At 62.4% G+C, this 23,421-nt stretch overlaps 1 protein-coding gene across 5 annotated transcripts in view; it reads right to left on the bottom strand.

Annotated features, from left to right (window-relative positions):
* The window catches only part of LGR6 (leucine rich repeat containing G protein-coupled receptor 6), a 107,064-nt gene that overhangs the window by 24,515 nt on the left and 59,128 nt on the right, over positions 1-23,421 (bottom strand). For all 5 annotated transcript variants that reach the window (XR_008663643.1, XR_008663644.1, XR_008663646.1 and 2 more), the window contains 2 exons: positions 14,493-14,708; positions 10,049-10,120 (listed from right to left, as the gene is read on the bottom strand). Coding sequence is in view for 1 of the 5 variants with exons in the window: in XM_055319334.1 (XP_055175309.1) it covers positions 10,049-10,120; positions 14,493-14,708 (288 nt within the window). In the remaining 4 variants the exon portion in view is untranslated. The remainder of the gene's footprint in view (positions 1-10,048; positions 10,121-14,492; positions 14,709-23,421) is intronic.

Raw genomic sequence — 23,421 nt, 5'->3', positions numbered from 1 at the left:
AGAGCCGGGCACCAGCCCCCCCCCCCCCCCCCCCCCCCCCCCGGGGCCTGCGGCCGGCAGGGCTGGAGGAGGAGCCGTTCCCAGAGGCCGCAGGGCCCCAGCGGCCACCTCGTCTGTTCAGCCGCGTCCAGGAGCCCAATCAAAACTGAGGAGGACCCGCACAATCGGCCAACGCGGGTGACCCGAGCCCCACGCTGCTCCAGGATCCACATCCCGGGGTTGTCCCGCCTGGCTGCGCGGAGCCGGCCAGCTCCTGGGGTCCCGGGGCCGGGGCTCAGCAGGGATTCAACCGTCATCCCATTGCAGTCCCTTCTTTTTACTGATAAGCAAGCAGAGGCTCAGAGGGAGGAGGTGGGTCACTGCAAGTCGCACAGCCCAGGCTTGAAATCGGGCCTGTCGGCTCTTGGTTTAACATCTCCTCTAGGGACGCCGGCGGGGGGGGGGGGGGGGGGTGGCTCAGGGGCTGAGCGCCTGCCCTCAGCTCAGGGCATGACCCCGGGGTCCCGGGATCGAGTCCCGCATCAAGCCTGCTTCTCCCTCCGCCTGTGTCTCTGGGTCTCTCATGAATAAATACATAAAATCTTAAAAAAAAAAAAAAACTGTTGTATCACCGCCCAAGCTGCACCCTAGCTCGGCTCCCAGTAGCGGGGTTGAGAAACAGTTTCAGGGGAAGCAGGAAGGAGGATAAACGGAGGGGGAGGCCCAAGCTGCCTCCTGCGGGAAGAAACTCCCACGGGAGCGGCTGCGGGTGCTGACAAGCACGTCAAAGCCAGTGGCCACACAAGGCTAGACGTCTCGTCGCGGGTTACGGGTCTCGGAGTAGAAAGAGCTCGGGCCTCCGTGGGCCCAGCGGGTCCCCTTGAACCAGTCGCCCCGCTTTGCTCGTCTGGTCCCCACCCGCACACCCGGGACGCCCGGCACATGGGGCTGCTCCGTCTACCGGGCCCAGAGCCCGCCCGCTGCACACGTTCAGGTGACGCCCGTTCCTCCTCCCTCCTCCCTGCACTACACACCAGACACCGGAACCCACACGCGTATTCATCAGACGCTGCAACCGCAGCGGACACACACGTTGGTCTCTTAACGCGTCACAGCAATAAAGGAGGATTAAGGTAATTAATTAGGCTTCCGCTTACACTTTTATTCTCAAGGCTAATATTTGTGTTGATTATCAGATCCCAGATAAGAGCACAGGGAGGAATGCGGGTGAGCCCAGCTCCCCAGCGGGGAACACAAAACACAGCCGGTTCTGATTGTAAACTCGCGTCTTCATCTCCCAAAGGCCCGAAACGAGGGCAGGCAACAGATCCCTGACTCCACTGCTCCTCCGACCTGCAGCCGGAGCCTCTCTCCACCGGACTCGGCTGGGCCAGATGACTGGGCGGCGCCGGGAACCCGCGGACTCTGACTCACAGCATTGTTCTCCCTTCTGAACAACCGCTCGGAAGGCCACCCATTAATAAATGCAGCAATTAGCGCAATTGCCCTCCGCTTCCCTCCAGAGGCACAGACACGCCCTCCCTCCACCCGCGCTTGCTTCCCTGCCAGGAGATGCAGACAACATCCCAGGTGACAGCAGCCCCAGCGGCCACGAAAGCCGCCGGCCTGCCCGCCCCAACATGCACCGGGGGCCGAGAAGCCCGGGCCTGGGACGGAGGAGCACAGGCCATCTGCTCCCTCGCAGGACTCGCCTCGAGATCCCGGCGGGACGGGGGTCCCGCTTCTGCTCGGATCATGCAAACGGCAGGGCTCCCCGACTCCGCTGGGCGTCAAGGGCAGCACCGTCGGGCTACTCGGCAGACGAAGGAACCCCTGCCCACCCTGAGCGGAGCCCCCTTTGCTTCCTCCCAGGGCCCAAGGCCTGTCGGCTGGAGGACCGTGACACACGTGGAGCTGTCTTCTGAAGACGGGCATCGTCTTCCACCCACGGCTTCTCCCACATTCTTTGAAGGTGTAGACGGGGCGTGTGGACACTTCATGTTCTCACCGGGACCCCGGCTGCTAGACGCAGGCAGACCCTTGGGAGCACCTCCCCACCTGGACGCCTCGGGCCCATCAATGCTGGAACCTGAAGGCTTCGAGATGGCCCTGGTCCGAGCAGAATGTTGCCCGAGGATTTGTCCTAGTGACTTCCACTCACTGGTCTAACGTCAGGGTCCTGAGCTTATGGGAAAGGGACTTTGCCCCCAGGCAAGGCGAAGGACCGTCCCAGGGGGTTCAGTCCACGTCCAGGGCTTCCGTTTCCCCATCTGTACGAGGAAAGGTCTGGGCCGGAGACTCTGCACGCGCTAAGTACGGGTGAGCGGAGCTGGGATGAGCCTCAGAGGCTGGACAGTCCGATGCTGCCTCAGTGCAGGTGGAGGAACTGGAGCCCAGAGAGGAACAGGGACCTGCCAGGGGCCATACACCCGTTCATTTGTTCAACAAATAGTTATTGAGTACCTTTCCCTGTGTCAGGTGCCACAGAAACTCATGGAGAGGCGGGGGACAGACAACCAGCAAACGGCCAAAACCAACGAACAAATCGGTATCAGACTGATGAGTGCCATAGAGAAGACTAAGTAGGAAAAGGAGACGGAGAGGAAGTGTTGCAAAGTGGTGATCAGTGAGGACCTTGCTCAAAAAGGTGACATGTGGGCAGAGTCCTGGAGGAGGTGGAGAAATGCAGAAAGAACATTCCAGACAAAGGGAACAGTCAGGGCAAAGGCCCCGAGGCAGGAGCACTTCTATCCAGTGTATCAAAGGAAGCCCCTATGCCTGGAGTAGACGGAGGTAGGAGTGAGACCAGAGAGGTAGCAGGTGTCACCTCACCTGAGACCTTGCAGAACTTGTAGGCTTCTTTCCAGAACTTTGTAGAACCTTGTCTTCTCTCCAGAGTATGATCGGGGAACCACTGGAGAGTTTCGAATAGAAGAGGATCGTGATCTAAAACACTAGATCTAGGGGATCCCCGGGTGGCTCAGCGGTTGAGCATCTGCCTTTGGCCCAGGTGTGATGCTGGAGACCCAGGATCGAGTCCCACATCGGGCCCCTTGCATGGAGCCTGCTTCTCCCTCTGCCTGTGCCTCTGCCTCCCTCTCTGTGTCTATCATGAATGAATGAATGAATGAATGAATAAATAAATATCTTTAAAAAATAAAAGACTAGATCTAAAAGAGTCCCTCTAGCTATTGCGTTGAAAACAGATGTAGAATGACAAGGATGAAGGCAGAGTGGCCGGGTGAGGGGAGGCTGTTGGCTTGGGCCGGCCCGGGAGCAGCCGGGGGTGAGAGGTGGTCGGGTTCTGGGGCGCCGGGGCGATGAGGCCCGAATGCCGGCAACACTACACTAGTAAGAGGTTCAAGAAGAGCTCGGGAGTCCTGATCCAGAGCCCCTTCGACTCTGTGAAGGCAAGGGCTACATTTAAACGTGCCCCCAGCGCTCAGAGTGGTGGCCGGGCACGTACTAGAAGCTCACTAACTGGAGCCTTGTGCAATGAGAAAATCTAAAGAAACAGAAAAGAGAGTGGTGATGTTGTCTTTTTTTTTTTTTTAAGATTTTATTTATTTATTAGAGACATAGAGAGACAAAGAGAGAGACAGGCAGAGGGAGAAGCAGGCTCCATGCAGGAGCCTGATGCAGGACTCGATTCTGGGACCCTGGGGTCACGCCCTGGGCCAGGGGCAGATGCTCAACCGCTGAGCCACCTGGGCTGCCCTGTTTCTTTTTTTTTTTTTTTTTTTCATAAAAAATGTTATTTATTTATTTGAGGACGGGAGGAGAACAGGGGGGAGACAGAGGGAGAGCGAGAATCCCAAGCAGACTCCGCACTGAGCACAGAGCCCGACGTGGGACCTGAGGTCAGGACCTGAGCTGAATCAACAGTCGGAGGCTTGCCCGACTGAGCCCCCCAGGCGCCCCGGTAATCACGGATTCTTGCCACCTCCTCCTTCCCGCAGATCCCAGGGCCGGACCCGAACCCCACCAGAGACCCTGCTGCCAGTGGTTCCCGGGGGACCCAGCCGTGCCCAGCCCCCCACCCCCCTCACTCCGCCTGCCGTCCCCCCCGCCCCCCAGGGTGCCCGTGGGAGCAGCGGAAGTTCAGGGCAGAGGCCTTTGCCCCGATGCCAGCGGAGGAGAAAGGGCAGCAGTGACAAGAATGGTGACCTGGGCCACCCCGAGCACCAGGGCGATGGCAGAGGGGACGCTGTACCAGGAAGAACTATTAATAACTCATCAAGACAAACTCACTGGGCAGCTCGATTTTCTGCCTGCGAGAAGTCATTAGTGGTTCTGCGGGGAAAGCCAGAAAAAAAGTTTTATATGGAACAATAAATTCCTCTACGAGCCACAAAACCCCACAAATTTGCAGCTAATAAACCCACAAATGTAAGCCGATTAAGAGCTGGCGAGGAAAGAGTTCCCCGGTTCTTACGGGGTGAGCCCTGGGAGTCAGGGTGGCCTGACGGGCCGCAGCTGGGCCAGAGGCAGAGAACCTCGGGCTCTAGTCGGGCTCCTAGTGCCCTCGGTGACCTTGAGCCATCAGCGGCTCCCTCCTCGGTTTCCTCACTTGTAACACAAGGATGCACGATCCCTGCCTTGTTTCCCTCGCCAAGTGGTCACGGGGCGGGCGGGGACGGGCTAAGTGAGCTCTGAGGGGCAACAGCCTTCTGAACACTGTTCTTGAGTCTCGTCGCCGCAGGAATCATCAGGGGGGTGATCGGCACTCACCTTAGGAGTAGAAAGAAAGTTGGCGACATTCATGGGGTCCCGTCTGCCCCGCCCACAGCGCCCGGCCTCAGGGGCAGCTGCAGTGGGTCGACCCCAGTGATATGCCCAAAGCCCGAGCCCTGGCACCTGGGAACATGACCTTATTTAGCAAGAGGGCCTTCGCGGATGTAAGGAAGTTACGGATCCTGAGGTGCGATCATCCTGGATCAACAGGATGGCCCTGAATCCGATGACAAGTGTCCTTAAGAGAGGACACCAGGAGGAGGCCGCGGGAAGCCACGGGAAGCCACGGCAGCGTCCGGGGGCGGGGGGGGGGGTGCATCTAGGAGCCGCGGAGCGCCGAGCTCGCCAGCAGCCCCCGAAGCGGAGAGGGCCATGGAACAGATCCTGCCTCCAACCTCCAGAAGGAACCAACCCGCCAGCACCTGTGCTTGGGACGTCTGGCCGCCGCCCAGGACTGTGGGAAAACACATTTCTGGTGCTTGTGTTTTTTTTTTTTAAGCTACAAACTCTGGTGATTTGTTACGGCAGCCACACCCCGACTCCCTGGAGGCTCCTATCCGCCCTAGAGAGGGGACGGTCACGTCACCCACCGCTGCGAGATGGCACCTCTGGGCAACACCCTCTCTGCCACCTCCGACGCGGTGCCAAAGGAAGAGGAGGAGGAGAAAGAGAGGGAGGGAGGAAGACAGGAAGGAAAGAAGAAAGGACAGAATTTTTTTTTTTTATGATAGTCACAGAGAAAGAGAGGCAGAGACACAGGCGGAGGGAGAAGCAGGCCCCATGCACCGGGAGCCCGACGTGGGATTCGATCCCGGGTCTCCAGGATCGCGCCCTGGGCCAAAGGCAGGCGCTAAACCACTGCGCCACCCAGGGATCCCGAAAGATTATTTAATTAACCAGTTCAGCGGGGCCGGGGGCGGGGGGCACATCGCTCTCCACCAGCGCTAAGGGGGAGGACTAGGACACAAAGCCAACACCGCCTCAGCGCCCACAGTGCTCCAGGCTGCAAACGCCATGGCAGGAGTCGGAAAACAGCATCCCCGACTCCTCTGGTGGAAGCCGAGGCTCTCGAGAGGCCGGTGACTCGCACGGGTCACACGCCGGCGGCAGGGCCGGGCAGGGAAGCAGGTGCGCCGACGCAAGGCCAGCCCGAGCTCCACCCTGGGATGCCCTGAGCCCCGGAGGAGCCTCCCGCGGACACCTGCCTGGTTTTCTGTCCCGGCCACAGGCGGACGGTCCAGCCCAGGACCCGGAGGTGGCCAGATGCTCTCAGGACCAAGTCGGAGCAAAATCTGCGGGTGTGGGCGGGTCCAGCAACCTGGGACGCAGGAACCTGCTGCAGCCACAGCTGCCGTGGGAGCGCCGACATCCTGCAGGAGCAGACCCCGGGACACCTGGCACCGGAAGGGGTCGACACGCAGCGCACGGCCCCGTATTATTAGAGCAGAATTCCGTACGTGTCTGCTTTGGCCTCCTCTCCTCCCAGACCTCAGGGCCACGCTGGTCCCGATTCGTGCGGGGAGCTGGAGCCGGAGGTCGCTGTTCCCGCCGGGAGCCCAGGCCCCACTCCACAGGGGAAAGCTCCAGCCAGCTCCGGAGCCCCAACAGGGCCTGACGCGCTTAGTGAGGTCGTAGGGGGCCCAGATATCATGGCCCAGGCAGGAGGGCAGGAGGGCGGCGAGGCGCGGTTGTCCCCAGATCCATCCTAGGCCCTAGGCTCCGAGTTCTTCCTAGGATGCAGACACCAAACCCCCAGCTCCAGGGAGCAGGGCGGGCCCTGTGGGTTATAACTGCACTTGCTCAGCGGGGTTCATCTGCTTATTTATTTAGCACCGACTTTATGGGCAGGTGCAGCTGGGGGCTCAGGGGCCACGACCCGACAGCGGCTGACTAGCATCCCGCAGCTGCTAAGGCCTCGAGGGCCTGGTGTCAGGTCCCTGGGACCCCCCGGGAGAGTCTTCCCAGAATCGTTCCCGGTCGTGTTTCTCTTATTTCCCAACCTGGGAAGTCCTGTAGCTAATCTGACCCCACAGGAGCTGGGGCTAACCGGAGCGAGGTATCAGCAGACGGGAGGTTTGGATCTGGTGGTTTACCGTTGCTTACAAACTACAGAAATTTGGGCAGCTCGTCCCGAATCTCTGGACCTGGTCTGGTCTGGAAAGTGGAGGAAACGGTATTCAGGGGCTCGGGGCTGGCTCGCACGGATCCTGAAGCTCCCAGCGTGGAGGGACTTCCTCACTGTGGGGCTGAAGGAGCTGCCGATGCAGGTCAGACACCTGCCCGCCCCCGGCTCGGGCTTCTCGGCAAGGCCTGGGACGATGGCGAAGGCATCAGGGAACGAGCAAGCTCCCCAAGCCTCTCCCTGCAACCTCCCCGCGGCGCAGCGACGCTTGTCCTCCCGCCGCTGGGCTCAGCAGCACCCAGGCCCTGCCTGCCCCCATCACCGGGGTTTGCTTGGCCTTTCAGAGTAAAGGAGAACCTGGTGCCCTGTGTTGACCCCCCCCCCCGCCCCGTGCGCTCACGGAGGGGAGCCTGCTTGCCCGCTGCGCCGCCGGCAGAGGTGCCACCCAGGAGGGTCCCAGGCAGCCCGGCCTCTAGAGCAGAGGGCGAGCGAGGCGGCGCTGCCACGCTGTGTACGTCCGGGTACCGCGGGCTGGGGGGCTGGGGGGCTGCGGGCTGGGGGGCTGGGGGTCCCGTGGGCGGGGGGCCTCGCCTGCTGCGAGGCCCGGTGGGTGAGTGCAGGCCCGTACCTGGCCGTCCTCCCCGGGGAAGGGCCGTGCGCTCTGCCTCCCAGAGGAGCCTGCACGCCGAGCCAAACCGCAGCCTGGGCTGGGGGGACCGGGGGGGGGGGGGGGGGTTTGATCTTCCCCTGCTGCGGAGATGAGAGGCCCAAGCGCAGAGATTTACGGCCCGAGGGAGAGACACCCTTCCAGGGAAGCCGCTCACATGAAAAGCTCCAAAGTAATAACCGAGGCTGCAAAGTGTGCCAATTATGCAACAATTAAAAGGTCTGACAATCTTTCTTTCTCCTTTTATTCTCCCGGCCACTCCTCCCCTTCCCACATCTGGCTGCCCCTGCAGGCTCCCCTGGCAAATGCTCGGGGTTGGAGGGGGGAGAGGATAAAGAACACACTTTTCCCCTTTTTAATTGGAGATCAAAAGTGGGAAGGAGAGCTTGTCCCTCGGGGCGGGGAGGGAAGGGGTGAGGCCCTCGGAGGAGGGGAGGGGACGGGAGCGGGTGCGGGGCGGGCTCTGACCCCGATCCGGCCCCGTAGGAGCCTCGCACACGGCATCTCATGTAGCCCACACGTCAACCCCGTGAAGCGCGGGGGATCAGTGGGATCAGTGGCCTTTGTCGCAGGCCAGGAAGCCAAGGCTCACGAAGGAGCTGCGTGGACGGAGCTCCCGCAGCGGGTGGACCGGCTGCGCCACCCAGGGCCTCCACAGGGCGGGGGCAGCATGTGTCCGCGGTGCCAGGCTGGAGCCCCCCCCCCCAGCCCCCGGCCTCGCCTTTCCCGCCGGCACCGTGGGCGCAGGCCGGCCTCGTGCGGGGAGCCAAGCCCCGCAGTGAAAGGCTCGGCGGACCCCGCGGCGGGGCGCTCTGGGAGGCGGCCAGCTCCCGCCCAGCCGAACGCCCGGCGCCGCGATCCAGCGGCTCGATGAGAAAGAATTCGCGGTGTGCCCCAAGAGGGAGGGAATAGCCGCTAGGTGGCTTTTTAGGGGTGCCAGCACACGGCCGGCCCACGTGCCCCCTCCCGCCCCACCCTCCGGGGCCGCCTCCTGCCCGCCCATGCCCAGGGCTCCAGGCACCCCCAGACTCCTGTGGCTCCTGAGGGCGGGGGGCGGGGGCAGCTCCCGGCCCTTCCCCCCGGGACCCCAAACACCCAGCACAGAGCCGGCTCGCAGTTCACATTCCGCTCAGATGCCTGGGGACAGCGGGGCACCAAGCTAGGAACGTCCCGTCCGATTGTCGGGTGGCACGTCCTACCTCTGCTCTGCCCCAACCGAGGGGTAACTGGGTGACCGTGCCCCTTCCCTGCGCCCCAGGATGCTCGCATGTTGGCGGAACAGGCCGGAGTGTCCGGCTCTCACTGCCCAGCCGTCCATGACGACGGGAGAAGACGGGGCCGGCTCCCAGCTCTGCCGACTCCAGGCTGGGGCACCCCCTCCCACGCCCGCCCCCTGGGCACTCGGTCAGAGCTGGGCCCAGCCTCACCCACGACAGCGGCCCGGCTCCGGGTCCCGACCACAGGAGAGGAACGGAGTGTGGTCTCCGCCTCGCCCGCCCCTTCCCTCCGAAACCACGAGCGCAGCCAGCCCAGGCCTCCTGGGCTACGTTTGCCAAATGGTTTTCCCCAAACCACTGCCTCCCGGCTCGTAGCTTGTCTCCCAGCACTTTCTCCCCGGCTGCCCCGGGTCCCTGAAAAGCCCTCACGTTGGGAGCTCGGGCATCAGGTGCGGAGGGAGGAGGCGGCGGAGGGGAGGCAGGAGGTGCCGCGGCGCGCCCCTGAGGCCGGGAGCCCTGCCCCAACCTCAGTGACTCATTCTGGGTGACCTGGGCCGGGTCTCCTGGCGCTGGGGGCTGCCCCAGGTGGTCCTGGCAGCCGGCTCCCTCGTGGGGACGGCGGGACCCCAGCTGGCAAGGCCACACGCTCAGAGAGCCCAGCCGGTTGTTTGCTCAAATGGGGCCCACTCAGCCCACTCTGCGGGGGCTGGCGGCCCTCCAGAGGAAATGATGGGAGGGTTTGGGTGCATTCTGACCTTAACTGGATTCCAGGATGATGATGTGTGAATAATATGGCTTTTCGAGAGTCAACAACTTGGGTGCTTTTTATAGTCGGGCCGGAGCGCCGAACGGGCCGTCTCCCCATTAACCACTTAGCTCGTTGGACCAACTGGCCCACCGTGCCGGCCCGGCTCCGTGGCATCACCCTCCCTGTGTCAGCAGCCACCCTTAAACGGGTGTCAAAGCGGCCACCAAGTCAGCCCCAGCCGCACCCCAAGCCTTCCATTCCCCAGGCTCAATAGCATCCTTCTGGCTCTCCCACCTAAAATGTTCATTATTTCGTTGGTCTCGGCGGGCGGGGGTCCTAGATTCCCCCTCCCTGGGCCACCCTCGACTCCCGGAGGGCACGCTGCACCCACCTGAAGGAGGAAGGAATGCCCCCAGAGTGACATCCTAGAGGGTGCCAGGGAGGGCCCCGTGGGTGAGCAGGCCCGAGCCGGAGCCCAGCACCCAGCCCCGCCCGCCTCTCCCTGCGCCAGCCGCCCCTCCTGCCTCCAGGCATCCAGGCTTTCCTCCCCGGGATGCCCCCCCCCCCAACCCAGCACTCACAGCGTCTCCAGATTGTGCAGCCCCTCGAAGCTGTGGGTCCCCAGATGCTGGATGCGGTTGTTATGAAGATGCCTGTGTGGGAAGCAGAGGCACGTCAGAATGGGTGCCCGCAGCATCGGGCCCGGGCCGCGGGGTGGGGGTGGGCTGGCGAGCAGACAGCGGCTTGAGGAGGAAGGTGGGGGCAGAAGCACAGACGGAGTGACCCTGGGGGTAGAGGATCCAGCCCTGGTCCAGCCCTCCGTCTCCGGGGACGAAGCGACCGGCCAGGGTGGACCTCCGCAGTGACGATCTCCAAGGCCGCAGCGGCCACGGGCTCCGTGGTTTTGCCTTCCTGTTGAAGGAAAACGCGAGAGGCGTGCCCAAGGCCGAGGCCGGGGCTCTCGGAGGGAGGCCTGATGTCGGGGGGCTCCGGTCTGAGGCTTCCTCTCCGGTCCTGCTCCCCAGGACCCAGCCGCCTGACTCAGTGGCCAGACGCGCGGTGGGAGCCAGCAGCAAACCGCCGCAGACAACATATAATTAAAGGCTGAGCTTTCCGTCATAGCCGGAGAGGCTGTGGACGGGCTCGGAGATGGGGGCCGGGGGCCGGGGAGTCGGGGCCGGCTGTGCGGAGGCGCTGGTGCAGCCCGGCCGGCAGGTGGGCCACCTGGACGGGCGTTCAGGCAGGGGGACGGGGCGTGAAGGGGGGGACGGGGAGACTGGGAGAGATTTCCAAGGTAAACAGCTGGCCAAAACCAGTGACAATGTTCTTCTCCCGATTCCTAGCGAAACGGGCAAGAACAGCCCAAACGAGACCCCTGCCTGCAGCCCAAGCGTTACACGTAGCGGCAAAGCGCGGACAGACGTGAGTACGGGGCGCACGCTGGGGCCCAAGGAAGAGCTCCGGCCCCCCGAGTGGCCCCGCTTTCCCAGGATCCCACCTGGCAAGAAAAGGAAATCCTGAGCATTCCCCCCCAAACCCAAGTCTAGAGGGAAGCAGCTCCGTGGACAAGGTTTGCTTCCCCTCCACGTGTCTGGCTTCCAGAGGAAACAGGTGAACGGGGGAGTAAAGTCAAGGCTCCGAGCTCCTCCTGACTCCAGGAAATGCCTGGAAGCCCCAGGGACCCCCTGGGGGACGGAGGCAGCTCACACTCCGAGTCTGCAGGGAGCAGAGCTGATCTGGGCACCCCCAGGAGCGCAGCCCCGTCCCCCACCCCCCTCCAGGGCCCGGAAAGCAGATGCAACCTCATTTGCCCCCAGTGCTATCCTGCCAACCACGGGGGGGGGGCACGGTGGCACAGCCGGACCTAGCAGACAGCCGTGCACGCATCAGCCCGAGCAAGGGGCCTCGTGGCAGTGATGGGGGCACCGGGGGGAAGGGAGGGTGCAAAGGCCGGTGAGGTTCCGCGCCAGGAAAACAGACCAACCACGGGAGGAGGGACAGAAGGGCGCGTACACGGCGGCCTCTCCTGCTACAAGGCGAGCTCGGAAAAAACCCGGTATTTCCAAGATGAAATTTTAAGAACGAGAGAGAAAATGGCATCGCAGGCAACAAGAGCTCGCCGAGGACCAAAGCCACATCATCCAAGGACTAGTCAGGAAGCCTGAGCCAAGGAACAAGGGTCCACGGAACGGACCCGGCGCCGGAGAAGCAGCTTCAGATCATCTCGTGGACGTGGCTGAACTGGACGAGGGGTCCGAGCGGGAGCGCAGAGGTGGAGCAGGCGCGGAGGCGGTGCCCGGGCCCCACGAGCCGCCGGGGAGCCGGGCACCAGCTGCGGCCGAGCGGAGCCCAAGGCGGACGCGGGGTCCCCAGAGCAGAGGCCTCTCCCACCCGCGGCCCGCAGGCTCCCGCCGTCCACACCGCGGCGCGTCCTGCTTGAGCCACTGAAGTCCCGGAGTCAGGAAGCCTCCTCGGGCACAGAAGGCAAATCCCGTGCAAGGGGAAGAAACGACGCAACACCCAAGATGTTCACATGCCAGAGACGGGAAGGCCCCCGGCCGCTGGGGACAGGCCCGTCCCACAGGACACGCGGCGCCCCGCCCGCAGGGACGGACCGGCCCCTCCGCCAGGGCTCTGGATTTGCCCGCTGCCTCCGCGCCTGCACCTGCCCGCCTCCTGCTGAAGCCTCATTTCCACGTGCCAGCCCTTTCCACCTCCTCGGCGGCTCTGGTCTGCGCCCCCGGGCCTCCTGAATATCCAGCTCTGGGGGTCCCACCCCCCCCCGAACTGCTCGTCCACCCGGCATCCTGGGCACCTCTAGCAGCCCAACCTGGAGCGGGGGTTGGACGGTCGGGATGAAGAGAGAAGCTGGCACGAGGGACGCCCCTGCTCCTCGATGCCATCCCGGAGAAGCCCTCGCCCTCCGCCCTCGTCCACCTACACCTCCGCGGACTCCTGTGCGTCGTGGGTTCCTCCCTCCTGCCGCAGCCTGTCAGCCTCCTGGACCGTGTCCCACAGTCCCTGGCTCGTGTCCCCAGCCCCCTCTCCCTTCTCAGGTCCCGGTGGGCGGGGGCAGGGCCAAGGGGTGAGGTTTCTGGCCTTGCCCCCCACAAAGGGACCAGCTCCCCTCAGCGGGGCTCCTGCACCACTAGGTTTCCTTTCCTTAGTCCCTCGCCCCCCCCCCCCGTTTGCCGGGCGGGGCCCCCACCCCCCAGACCCGCAGCGCGCCTAGCGTCCCATTCCCCAGTTCCCACCCAGACGCAGGACTCGTTCTTGATTCTCCTTCCTTCTGCTCTTCCACCCCCTGAAAATCTCTAGGTCAGACTTATCCTTCCTTCAGAACACCCCGGAAGTCACGTCTTTCCTCCCATTCTTCCTACCACCGCCTTAGACCAGACGTCGGCTGAGGGCCGAGAGCCTCCCACCTGTCCCTCTGTTCCCGCCCATCCTCCCGTTAGCCTCCCTGAAATACCCCAGCTCCTCTCTACCCGAAAGCCATCGAGCTCCCCTTCCCCGCTGACGGACAGAAGCCAAACTCCCGGCCCTGACGCTGTGACCCCCCAACCCACCTTCCCAGCCTGTTCTCCCACATTCTGCAAGAGGATCCCGCGCTCCCACCACACTGGCCTGTTCGCTGCCGCCAAACAGCCGGACTTGCCCCTCGGTGTCCGCGTCCTCGTGACACTGCTTGGAGCAACCGTCATTGTCTGCACCTGTCTGGTTCTTCATCGTCTGCCCAGGCCCAGGCCCCACCTTCCCCACGAAGCCTTCCTACAGCCCCTGACTTGCTCCAGCCACCACCCACGGATCCGTCACCATCACCAGCCATCCTGGCATAGGTTACATCCCATCATCAGCTGCCATTTCCCATATTTATTCTGCGGTTTCAACTACACTGTCAGCCCCTGCGGGGGCAGCAGCTGCTCTCATGCTTCCTCGACTCTTCAGCGTCCCACAAAGGGGTTCTAGAAACACCTGCTGCTGCTCAGCTGTCCGGGACCCCTCCTGTGGCCCTCATTTTCCCACCCTTGTCTCCCGTGGAGACCTGACCCCATTCCCTCAGGCTGTCACCAAAATGAGAGTTGGTCACCTTGCTCTATTCACCCTCTATAAACACCCCCGTTGACTCCCAGAAGGAGGGATGGAACGGCCACCCCGATAGAAGGACGTGATCCCTGAGGAGGCTCACCTTGGCTGTCCAGTCTCCCAGGACAAAGAATTAGACAAATTGGTGGCTGAGTTTCCAGCTCTCAGACGGACCTACGCATCATCCGGAAAAATCGGACCAGATTTCCAAGAGCCGGGCAGGCAAGGTCGCCGTTTAGCAGAGTCACGGACACATATGTTCCCGTAGCAATTAGTGTGTACCCCAAAGCAATTACACGTGACCTCCAAGCCCTTAGTAATTACCCCGCGAACTTACCAATCGTTCAGAGCAATTAGCTGGGAGCTAATTTGCACTCTAAGGTTCTCACTGGGGAGGCAGAGGTAAGGCCGGTCCCCAATTCCTGCCAGGGATACTATCTCCCAGGTAATTACCCCGCCGGGCCTCTGCCGTCTAATTACAAGTGATGGCTTCCCCCGCTCCTCCAAGCCCGGGAAAAGAGACGACTGTATCCTATCCCGGTGCCAAAGCGCAAGACGGCGTCACCCGATGGCTGAGTATGGTGGAAATCGCTTACGAGACCGCTGACCTCTATTCCGATCAGCCTGGGATAGTGACTATAATTGCATAGTGAGAAACGAGTAGCTTAATACCCATTTTCTGATTGGAGTGTTTTGGCTTCTCGAAGCCCTTCTGCAGCTCTACTGTCATTTGGCCTCATGATAACCCCCATGGGGTCCACATGGGATGATCACCCTCATTTTAAAAAGGAGAACCTGAGGCCAGAAGGTTCGGTGCCACGTAGAGAAGAGCAAAGCTATCCAGGCTTCCAACCCAACTTTGGGGTAAACATGCAGCCCCAGCAGGACCCGGCCGGGGGTGGGGGTGGGGGTGGGGGTGGGGGTGGGGGCGGCACTCACAGCACCACAAGGCTGGTGAGGTTCTGGAAGGCGTAGTCAGGGATGTGGCTGATGCGGTTGAGGGCCAGGGTCATGGCTTGCAGGGCAGGGAGGTTGTTGAGGGCCCTGACAGGGATCTCGGTGAGTGCATTGTCGTCCAGCCACAGGTGGCGGAGGGAAGACAGCCCCTCAAAGCTCCTCTCCGGGACCAGGGAGATGAGGTTGGCATCTAGGCGCCTGGTGGAGAGAGGATGGAGAGGATCAATCCAGGGCAAGATGCAGACTGAGGTGTGGGCCTGAGCTGAGCTGGGCCAGCCTGGACCCCAACGGGGCCTTTGGGGTGCCCTAGGACTAAAGCTGCGACTTGGCCACCACTTATCCTACACCACACCTCCCCAAGTTCCCATGATTCGCCTCCATTCCAACCCATAATTCTTGATCCTTTATGCCATGTGTTCCTCTGGATGGCACCAGCTCTTCCTCCCAGACCCAGTGTTGAACCCGTGGCCCAGCCCCAGGCTTCTAAATCGATGCCATAGCTCCCCGGCTTTGGGTCGACTCTTCCACTACCACTTCCACCAGCTCCACGCTACTCTTCCCAACCCTGTCCGGTTCAAGGCCATATGGTAGGGGTGCTCCCACCACTCGTAGAGGGAAATCTCCTCCCTCTGGACCTATCCAAAGAAAATGCCTCCCCCAACATCCAAGCCACTCCCTGTCACCCAACCCTAGCCCCGCTTGCTCCTGGTCTCTTCAAGGACCGAGTAGCTTGATGAAGCTCCTGCCAAAGTCCTGGGCCTTCTTGCTCAGTTGATCACCCCCATATGCTATGGTTGGAGTCCTTGATGGGCTACTTTTCAGAACAGGTCAACAGATGGTGGCGATCCCGTCTGCGAGACACCCAGAGATTCCTGGGTGACGGGAGAGCTTATGATGCCCATTCTAGAAGATTTGGAAGTTTAGCCCGGCAAAACAAGGAGACTGCCCATCTTAGCTTTTTACAGGTGTGTCCCGGCTATGATGTCCTTTATCAATATGTTATTTATTGTCTTCTGAGTCCTGGTCTGGGACTTGAGGTGGAATGGGATCACCCGAGGTAGCTGGTCCCACAGGGAGCAGACAAGTTGGCCCGTGATTATGGACCTACTCCTGAATTTTTCTATCTTGAGGGAGATTTTGCCCCTGAGGCATGGGTGTCCCCCACGTCTATGGCACCCAAGTCATTGACACCCAGCCTTTGTCCACAAAGGCCCTAAGACTCCATAACCTTGAACCTAAGGGACATCTGATGTGACTGGGGGTGCAGGGTGGGCGGAAGAAGGTCCAGCAGTGCTGTCTCCTCCCTAAGCTATTTCACCAGGGCCCTTCTTGCCACACGTCTTAAGGACCACCGGGAGAAACTCCCTGGCTCACCACCGAGGGGGGGTGACAGGTCAACGCTGGAACCTTAGCTGGGAGAGCAAACTGATCTGGATCATCCTTTAGGAATCAGCGATTAGGGAAGACCTCCCACCCACTTCAAACCTGACCCGATAGGACCAAAAACCCTTTGGTGAGTGCCGTCTCTACTGGCACGGCCTGTCTCTCCAGATACGTCCACCAATGGTGGTCACCACACTCTCGATGGTCTGACTGGCTGGGACTTGGTGAGAATGCAGACTCCTGAGCTCCTCCCCAGGATGGTGTAGTTCGGAAGGTCCAGAAAGGGCCTAGGAATCTGGCTTTTTCTTAAGTAGGCTCCACTCCCAGCATGGAGCCCAACATGGAGCTTGGACTCGCCACCCTGAGATGCAGACCTGAGCCGAGATCAAGAGTTGGACGCTAAACCAACTGAGCCACCCAAGCGGCCCCGCGACTCTGTTCGGAAGAACACCCCAAATGTTTCCGTACGCAGACAGGTTTGGGAAGTACTGGGTAAACATCAGCTGTGAAGAAGACAAAGTCCCTGCCCACAAAGTCATGGGCAGAGCTGGCGGGGGAAGCACGGGGCGTGGGCATCCGGGAGGCCCTCCAGGAGAAGACCTGGTGGCCGAGGAGGACCTGGCCGGGGAGGAGATGGGGAACCGGATTCCAAGCAGAGGGAAGGCCTGTGGGACGCCCAGGGTGCAGCCCTGCGGGGGCTGGAAGTGCTGGGGGGAGGGGCAGCAGGGGAGGGGAGTGTAAGGTGGAGCCAGCAGGCAGGTGGAGCCAGAGCCCGCAGGGCCCAGAGCAAAGCTGTTCCCAGGCCGGAAGGGAGCCGCTGAAGGGCGCTGAGGAAGAAGCAGCCGGACTTCTTCAGACCCTGCTGGAAAGAGGACGGGGCAGGAGGCAGGAAGGTCGGCAGAGAGCTGCTGCACACGCCTCTCTGCAGACGGGGCAGCCCTAGGCAGAGAGGCTTGAGGCGTGCGTCTGGCCACTCCGGTGTCCCGTCCCCGGGAACGACCCGCTCCGAGCGATTACTCCTGTTGCTCCTGCCCTGGGATGGCACCGGGTGGCTTGGCAGGCTCCCTGGCACAAGAAAGTCATCCAGCAGTTCCGGGAGTCTCCTAGCATCCCATAAGAATGCCGCTGCCCCACCCCCTTCCTCCCAGCCGGGGCAGCGTCTGGGCCTCAGAGACCGCAGACAGACGGCTGAGCCCCACGTCTGACTTCGAGCCACGGGCAACGTGCCCTTGAGACGGCCCGAGGCAAACCGGCGTGCAGACAAGCGGGGGTGCACAGTGGGGTGTCATAGCCAAGGCCTCGGGGCAGGAGAACACGGGCAGGCAGCGTGGGCGGGAGAGGTGGGCCCGGATCTCAGACATCCCGAGGAAGTCGACGGGATAAGGCCCAGCAAGGCCCTGGGGACAGGGACCAGGACAGGCGTACCCAGAGGCGGTTCAGGAGGCCTGAGGCCCCGGGGGAGGCGCCCCCTCTCCGTGCGGCCCTGTGGCGACACCCGACACCACAGCGGCCGGTGCCAGGTGCAGCGCCAGGGCCCGAGCGTGATCTGCCCCGCAGACCCCCGGGGTAGCTCAGCACCGCGTGAGGCTGGCGCCGGGGGCACGAGGGGCGCGACCACCTGCTGCCCGTGTGACCGAGCCAGGGATCCAGGTCCCGCTGTGTGGACCGAGGGGAGGTCCAGGGAGTGGCGCTGTCCCCCGCGGCTCCGGGGGCTCCGGGGCTGCCCCTCCCGCCCGCGTCCGGGTGAGGACACACGCGCACCCACACCCGCGCAGCGCCACCTTCACGCGGAACCTCTGGCCCCGTTAGACGGTCTCCGCGTCCCCTGCGACCCCGGAGGCCGGAGGGCCTGGGACAAGGCTGGCTCGGTGATAGCTCCCGGGGCGGGGACGGGGTGAGCCTCCAGGCCCCTTTCTGCTCTGCTGGCGGGAATGCTCTGGAAGGCGGGCGACCCCCGGGGCCCAGTGGAGGAGCCTGCCTGGGGCTGCAGCCCGGTCCTGCTTCCTGGGGACAGGGACGCGCCCAAGGGGAGATGGGGCCACCCGGCGGAGCAAGAAGGCGGGGGAGCAATGGGGCCATCAGGCCGCCCCGAAATCTGGGGCCGAGCAGGAAGCCCGGGCGTGTCACCCAGGCCCAGGCCTGCGCGGGCAGCGGGCCCCACACAGCATGGCCGGACCGAGCAAGTAAAACCACGCTGCCACGTGTCTAAATTTCGGACACATCGCAAGTAACCTTTAGTATCAACACGCCCCGAGCCATGTCGCGATGGTGCCCGGTTACATCTGAATTTCGGGTACACGAGGAAGAACTTGCTGGAAGGAGCAGGTCCCGGCTGATACCCGGTCCCAGGGGGGGAGGAAGCCTGGCCTCAGCCGGACACACCCAGCCACCGCGGCCCTCTCTTAACCTGGGGTGGGTTTCCCCAGCTCCGTCCGTCCGTCCTGAGACCGCCGCCCTCCCTGGGGGCGACTTTGGGGTCAGATGCCGACAAACGCCACCCCCGGGCCTGCGACCCAGCATTACCTTCCCTTCTAACAAGGAGCTGTCCACGGGGGCCCTGGGGACCCAAGGGAGACTCTGGGCATCTGGCAATTATGGGTCCTTCTGGTAGGTTCAGCTGTGAGGACAAAACCCCCCTTCGAAGTGGGTTCCCCAGGGACTCCAGAGAGGTGTGGGGAGGCAGCAGGGGGAGAGGGGCACTGTGGCTTCTGTCTCCCCCATCCCCCATCCCTCAGGGACCTGGAGACCGGGGGTAGCCCCGAGAGGGCCCCGCCGAGCAGGGAGGGTGCTCTGGGAAGGAGCCAGCTGACTCCCCTGACCGGGGCTCCGGCTGCCCGGGGCCCTCCTGGGGCAGGTGGGCCGGGCTCCCATGCTGTCGGGGGCGGTGGGGTGGGGAGGAGCTGGAGCAGCCAGATTCACCACTTGGGACCAATGGACTTTTGAGCAGGTCCCCATCCGCGGGTGGGGGAGCCCGTCCAGACGGACTGTGGTTTGGCAGGAAGAAAAGGGCAACTATCCCAACTGAGCTCTGGAACAAAGTCCGCCCCCCCACGGCCCATCCCGGTCCCACGTGGCTGGGCTCCGGGACGATCCCTTACCTGCGGTAACAGGGCAGGGCCGCAGGGGCCTCCGGGCCAGCTGGGGCTTGCTCGGCTCCGGCTCCGGGAAACAGCTCAGCCTCTGCGGCCAACTGCTCCCACCTCCCCCGGCCCAGGCCTGCGCTCTGGCCGCGGGGGGACGGGGCTGGGAAAGGCCAAGTGGGGCGGGGGCGCCTTCCTGCCAAGTCCAAGTCCTGAGGGGCAGGTGGTCTGAAAGTCACCAGACAACGGGTGACATGGGGACCCAGCCCGCCGGGCTAAAGCGAGATAAACCCCCAACAGGGAGCACGTGGCAGCAGGAGGGCCTGGGGTTAGACGACGAGAGGCCGCGCACCGCCCGACCCAGACGGACAGTGGTGCGACTCGGAAGCGCACGATGTGGGCCCCACGAGCCCGGGAGCCTCGCTCATTTTATGCAAGGAAACCGAGGCCCGAGAGACCAAGGGAAAGCCCCGGGGAGTGGCAGGCCTGGGACTCCCACCCGGGCTCCTCTCCGCTTCCCTCCGCCAGCCCGGCTTCCCTGAAAGGATTAGGTGGCGGAGGGGCAGACACTCCGAGCTGTGGGGAGCGTGTTGATGTTTGAAAACCCGAGTCCCTTGCAGCCTGCAGAGCCCGCGACTGCCTGATGGGCCCTTTCTGGAATTTCTTCCCTGCATGAGTCTCATTTCCTACCAGATCTTGGTCAAGTACTAGAGGGACAGATCCAGGGGTCCTAGTGGGCCACCAGCTGACCTACGGACGTCGCCGGGTGTCCACTTAGAGGGGATCATTCACGTGAGGCACTAAGCTCAGTGCCCGCCCCCTAGTCCCGGTCCCTGGACACAGGGTGACTTTGACTCCAAAGGTCAGTGTGTCCCAAGGCAGGACCAGGAGAGCGGCAGGGGGAAGACAGCAGGAGCCGGGCTGTCCTAGCACACTGGGGCCACGTGTGACCTGGGTCCCCTCTCAGTTCCGAGCCACGTGCTGTGGGAAGGCAGGGCGACCACAGGACCGGATCCTCAGGAGGAGGAGGGGCTGGAGGCGGGGGGGGGGGGGGCACAAGGGTGGGCTTGCGGGGCCCCGGGGGCTGGGACCGGCCTACTCCTGCCCCTCCTCTACCACAGGCTGTTTGCCGGGCGCCTCGGGGCCGTGCCCCCCCTCCAGAGGTGCCCCCGGCCAACCTCAGGCTCCGGGTGTCCCCTTCCCTCGTCAGCCTGTCAGGACAGGAAGGTCAGAGAGGGGGCGCCCAGGCCAGCTCCCTGCCCATGGCCTGCTGAGGTCGGGGTACTCTCTGCCCCAAGTCCCACTGCAGCCTGGCTCCCTCCTTCCCTCCTCGCAGCTGCTGTCCCCCCGGGGGCCCCCCGGGCACAACAGGCAGCCCCACACAGCACAGGAATGCGAAGCCCCTTCTCCAAAGTGAGTCCGAATTTCTAGATGGCGGGAGCGGAGCCCCGTCCTCCATCCGGTCCCGCCAGACCTGATCTCGAGGGGGTAGGAAGGGCTGGGAGGCCCCCCTGGAGGCCCAACGCTGTTGGTGGGTCGTCCCTCGAAGCCCCCGGGGCCAGCAGCAGCTCAGGGCAGTCTTCAGCAGGACAAAGGAGACGGCGGGTGGGGGGGAGAAGGCGGGGGGGGGGACCGGAGGGGGGGCATCGCAGGCCTCCCTGGGGGGACAGGCGGGGTGGAAGGACGGGGCTACGGAAGATGGATCAAGAACAAAAGGTGGCCGCTGTGCAAATGGTTATTCTGGGGGGAACCACTGCATGGGGAACGGGCGTTGCCTGGGGGCCCACAGCCCGGTGCAGGCCTGCCAGGCGCGGCGAGGCTTCGGGGGGCAGGCTGGCACCTGCAGGAGGTGCCCCGGGCCGCCACCAGCCTCCGCGAGGCTCTGGCCCTGCCTGCGGAGGGTGGCGGGCGGACCCCCGGCTCGGGTCCCTCCTCCGCCTTTGCCCTGGTGCCCCGGCTCTGGTGTGGGGACCCCAGCCTCTCCGTGGAGGCCCTGGGCGGTTCCCCGCGGGGCTCCACAGCCTCCGCCGCCCCCAGATGTCGCCCCACCGCCCATCGCCTGAAATGCCCCTTGGTACGTTAGTCTCAACCACCGAGTGTCATTCCTTTGGTCTTGAATCCAATGAGATTGGATTTAGTTCAATCAAAAAGGATTAAAAAATTCAATCCAGTGGACTGGATTAAATCCACTGCACGTTCACTGAAGCCTCCGGCTGGGCCAGGGTCGCGCTCAGGGCCGGGGTGCACGCAGCTAACCGAGCCCCCTGCGCACGCTCTCAGGCTCTGCTCCGTTATTTACAAAACAATATAAAGACTCCAGCTGACAGTCACCGAGAGCTGTGCTCGCAGCTTGGCAGGTGTGCTCCGCGCTGGACACGTATTTTTATCTTTAACCTCCTCCACCCCAGTCCGATGGGGTAGGAATCTTCCTATCCCATCTTACATGCGGAGAAGGAGGCACAGGGGCGCCCGGGGGGCTCAGCGGGTGAGCGCCTGCCTCCGGCCCAGGGCGTGACCCTGGGGTCCCGGGATCGAGTCCCCCGTCGGGCTCCCTGCATGGAGCCTGCTTCTCCCTCTGCCTGTGTCTCTCTCTCTCTCTCTCTCTCTGTGTCTCTCATAAATAAATAAATAAATAAATAAATAAATAAATAAATAAATAAATAAAGCATTTTTATAAAAGCAGAAAGGGGCAGATAATGTCGGGTCACAGGTTCTGAATTCAGCATTTGAGGAGACCACGGAGGCTCCTGTGTTGAGATGGGGTGGGGGCGCTGGGTGAAGGCGGAGGGAGTTGGGAGGCTGTCTCAAGCACAGAATTCAAAGAGGTCTCCTTATGATAAAAGAAGGTTCTAGAGAGACAGGGCCCAGGAGAACAGAAAGGGCACAGACAGGGGAGGTGTGTGTGAGACACCGCGGCAAAGCACACTTAGTTTTCCAAGGCTGCCAGGCCAGGAACCCTGATGCACCGGGTCCAGGCTCAGTTGCATCGTTCTAGAAGTCTCGCCCATGCTGCTCATGGGCTGGGGCACGTCGGGCTGCCCCAACACCCCGATCCCTAGCTCACGGGGGGTGGGAGGTGCGTGGTAAGGAGTCCAACCTTCGTCTCAGCCAACACCTTAGGTTCCTGTCCCAGGAGGCCAAGGCTCAGGGAAGGGAAAAGGGAGATGCTCAGCAACCCTTGAACCGGAGCCGCTCACCTTGAAGGGGCCACGACTCAGTTGAGAGTCACGGACGAGGCTCCCCCCCTAGCAAGACCCGAGCATCAGCACTGGCCCTGGAGGGCCTGTTCCATTCTATGAAAAGAAATTTCGTGGCTAGGGAGAGCGGGCCGGCAAGGCTGCGAGGGGGCCAACGCTTGGGGCTCTAGCCAGGAAAGGTGTCGCGGGGTGTCTACACTAGAAGCAGCAACCCGGCCTCGAAGCCAAGTGATCAGACTCCAGACCCGGTTCTTGGAGGTTTCCCTTCACACATCTCCCCGGGCAAGGCAGCGACGCGTCTGTAGTCTGGGTGGCCAAGGACCCCTCACACCGCGGTTCCCCCACCCTGAGGGCTCTATGTCTCTCGTCTCTTCCGGGTTCAACAGGGCTTTGTGTGACGAGAGAAACGTTCAACAGCCACAGCATCCAAAATAGTAGCCACTAGACACACGGGGCTATCGAACGCTTGAAATGTCGCTGCCGGGCAGCCCCTGTGGCTCCACGGTTTAGTGCCACCTGCAGCCTGGGGCGTGGTCCTGGAGACCTGGGATCGAGTGTCACGTCGGGCTCCCTGCATGGAGCCTGCTTCTCCCTCTGCCTGTGTCTGTGCCTCTCTCTCTCTCTGTCTCTATGAATAAATAAAATCTTAAAAAGAAAGAAAGAAAAAGAAAGAAAGAAAGAAAGAAAGAAAGAAAGAAAGAAAGAAAGAAAGAAAGAAATGTCGGTGCCGTGGCTGAGGAACCACATTTTAGAATTTATTTAATTTTAATTGACACACATGCTTAGTGGCTGCCGTCCTGGACAACGTGGCTCTAAGAAATTAGTTAGGCTCAATGCAAGACATTAGGGTCACAGACATGAAGGAGATTTGGTTCATGGACATGAGGATGAATAGATTAACAAGTAGAATACCCATTGGGATGCAGTGTGTGTGAGAGACGGAGGAGACAGAGACAGAGACAGAGAATCCATGTGGGGCCTGTACCAAGAGTTGGGGGAACAAGCAGAAGGGTGAGGATCATTCATCCAGGGAAGGGAAGGCAGGACAGGTTTCCCAGAAGAGCCACGTTTCTCCTTGACAAAGAACTGAATTCTCACCAAGCGGACGAGAAACACGCATCTCTGGCAGAGAGAGGGGTGCGGGCCACGGCGCTGACCAGAGCACGACACGTGAACTGGCTGTGGCGCCAGGAGCAAGGGCTTGGGTAAGACGGGAAAGTGGTTGGGAAGAGAATGTGCTGGTCCTTGGGG

Source organism: Nyctereutes procyonoides, unplaced genomic scaffold, assembly GCF_905146905.1.
Source record: "Nyctereutes procyonoides isolate TBG_1078 unplaced genomic scaffold, NYPRO_anot_genome, whole genome shotgun sequence".
In the NCBI taxonomy this organism is placed as follows: Eukaryota; Metazoa; Chordata; class Mammalia; order Carnivora; family Canidae; genus Nyctereutes; species Nyctereutes procyonoides.
Note: the sequence above shows the minus strand (reverse complement) of the source record. Positions and strands in the feature narration are given on the sequence as shown.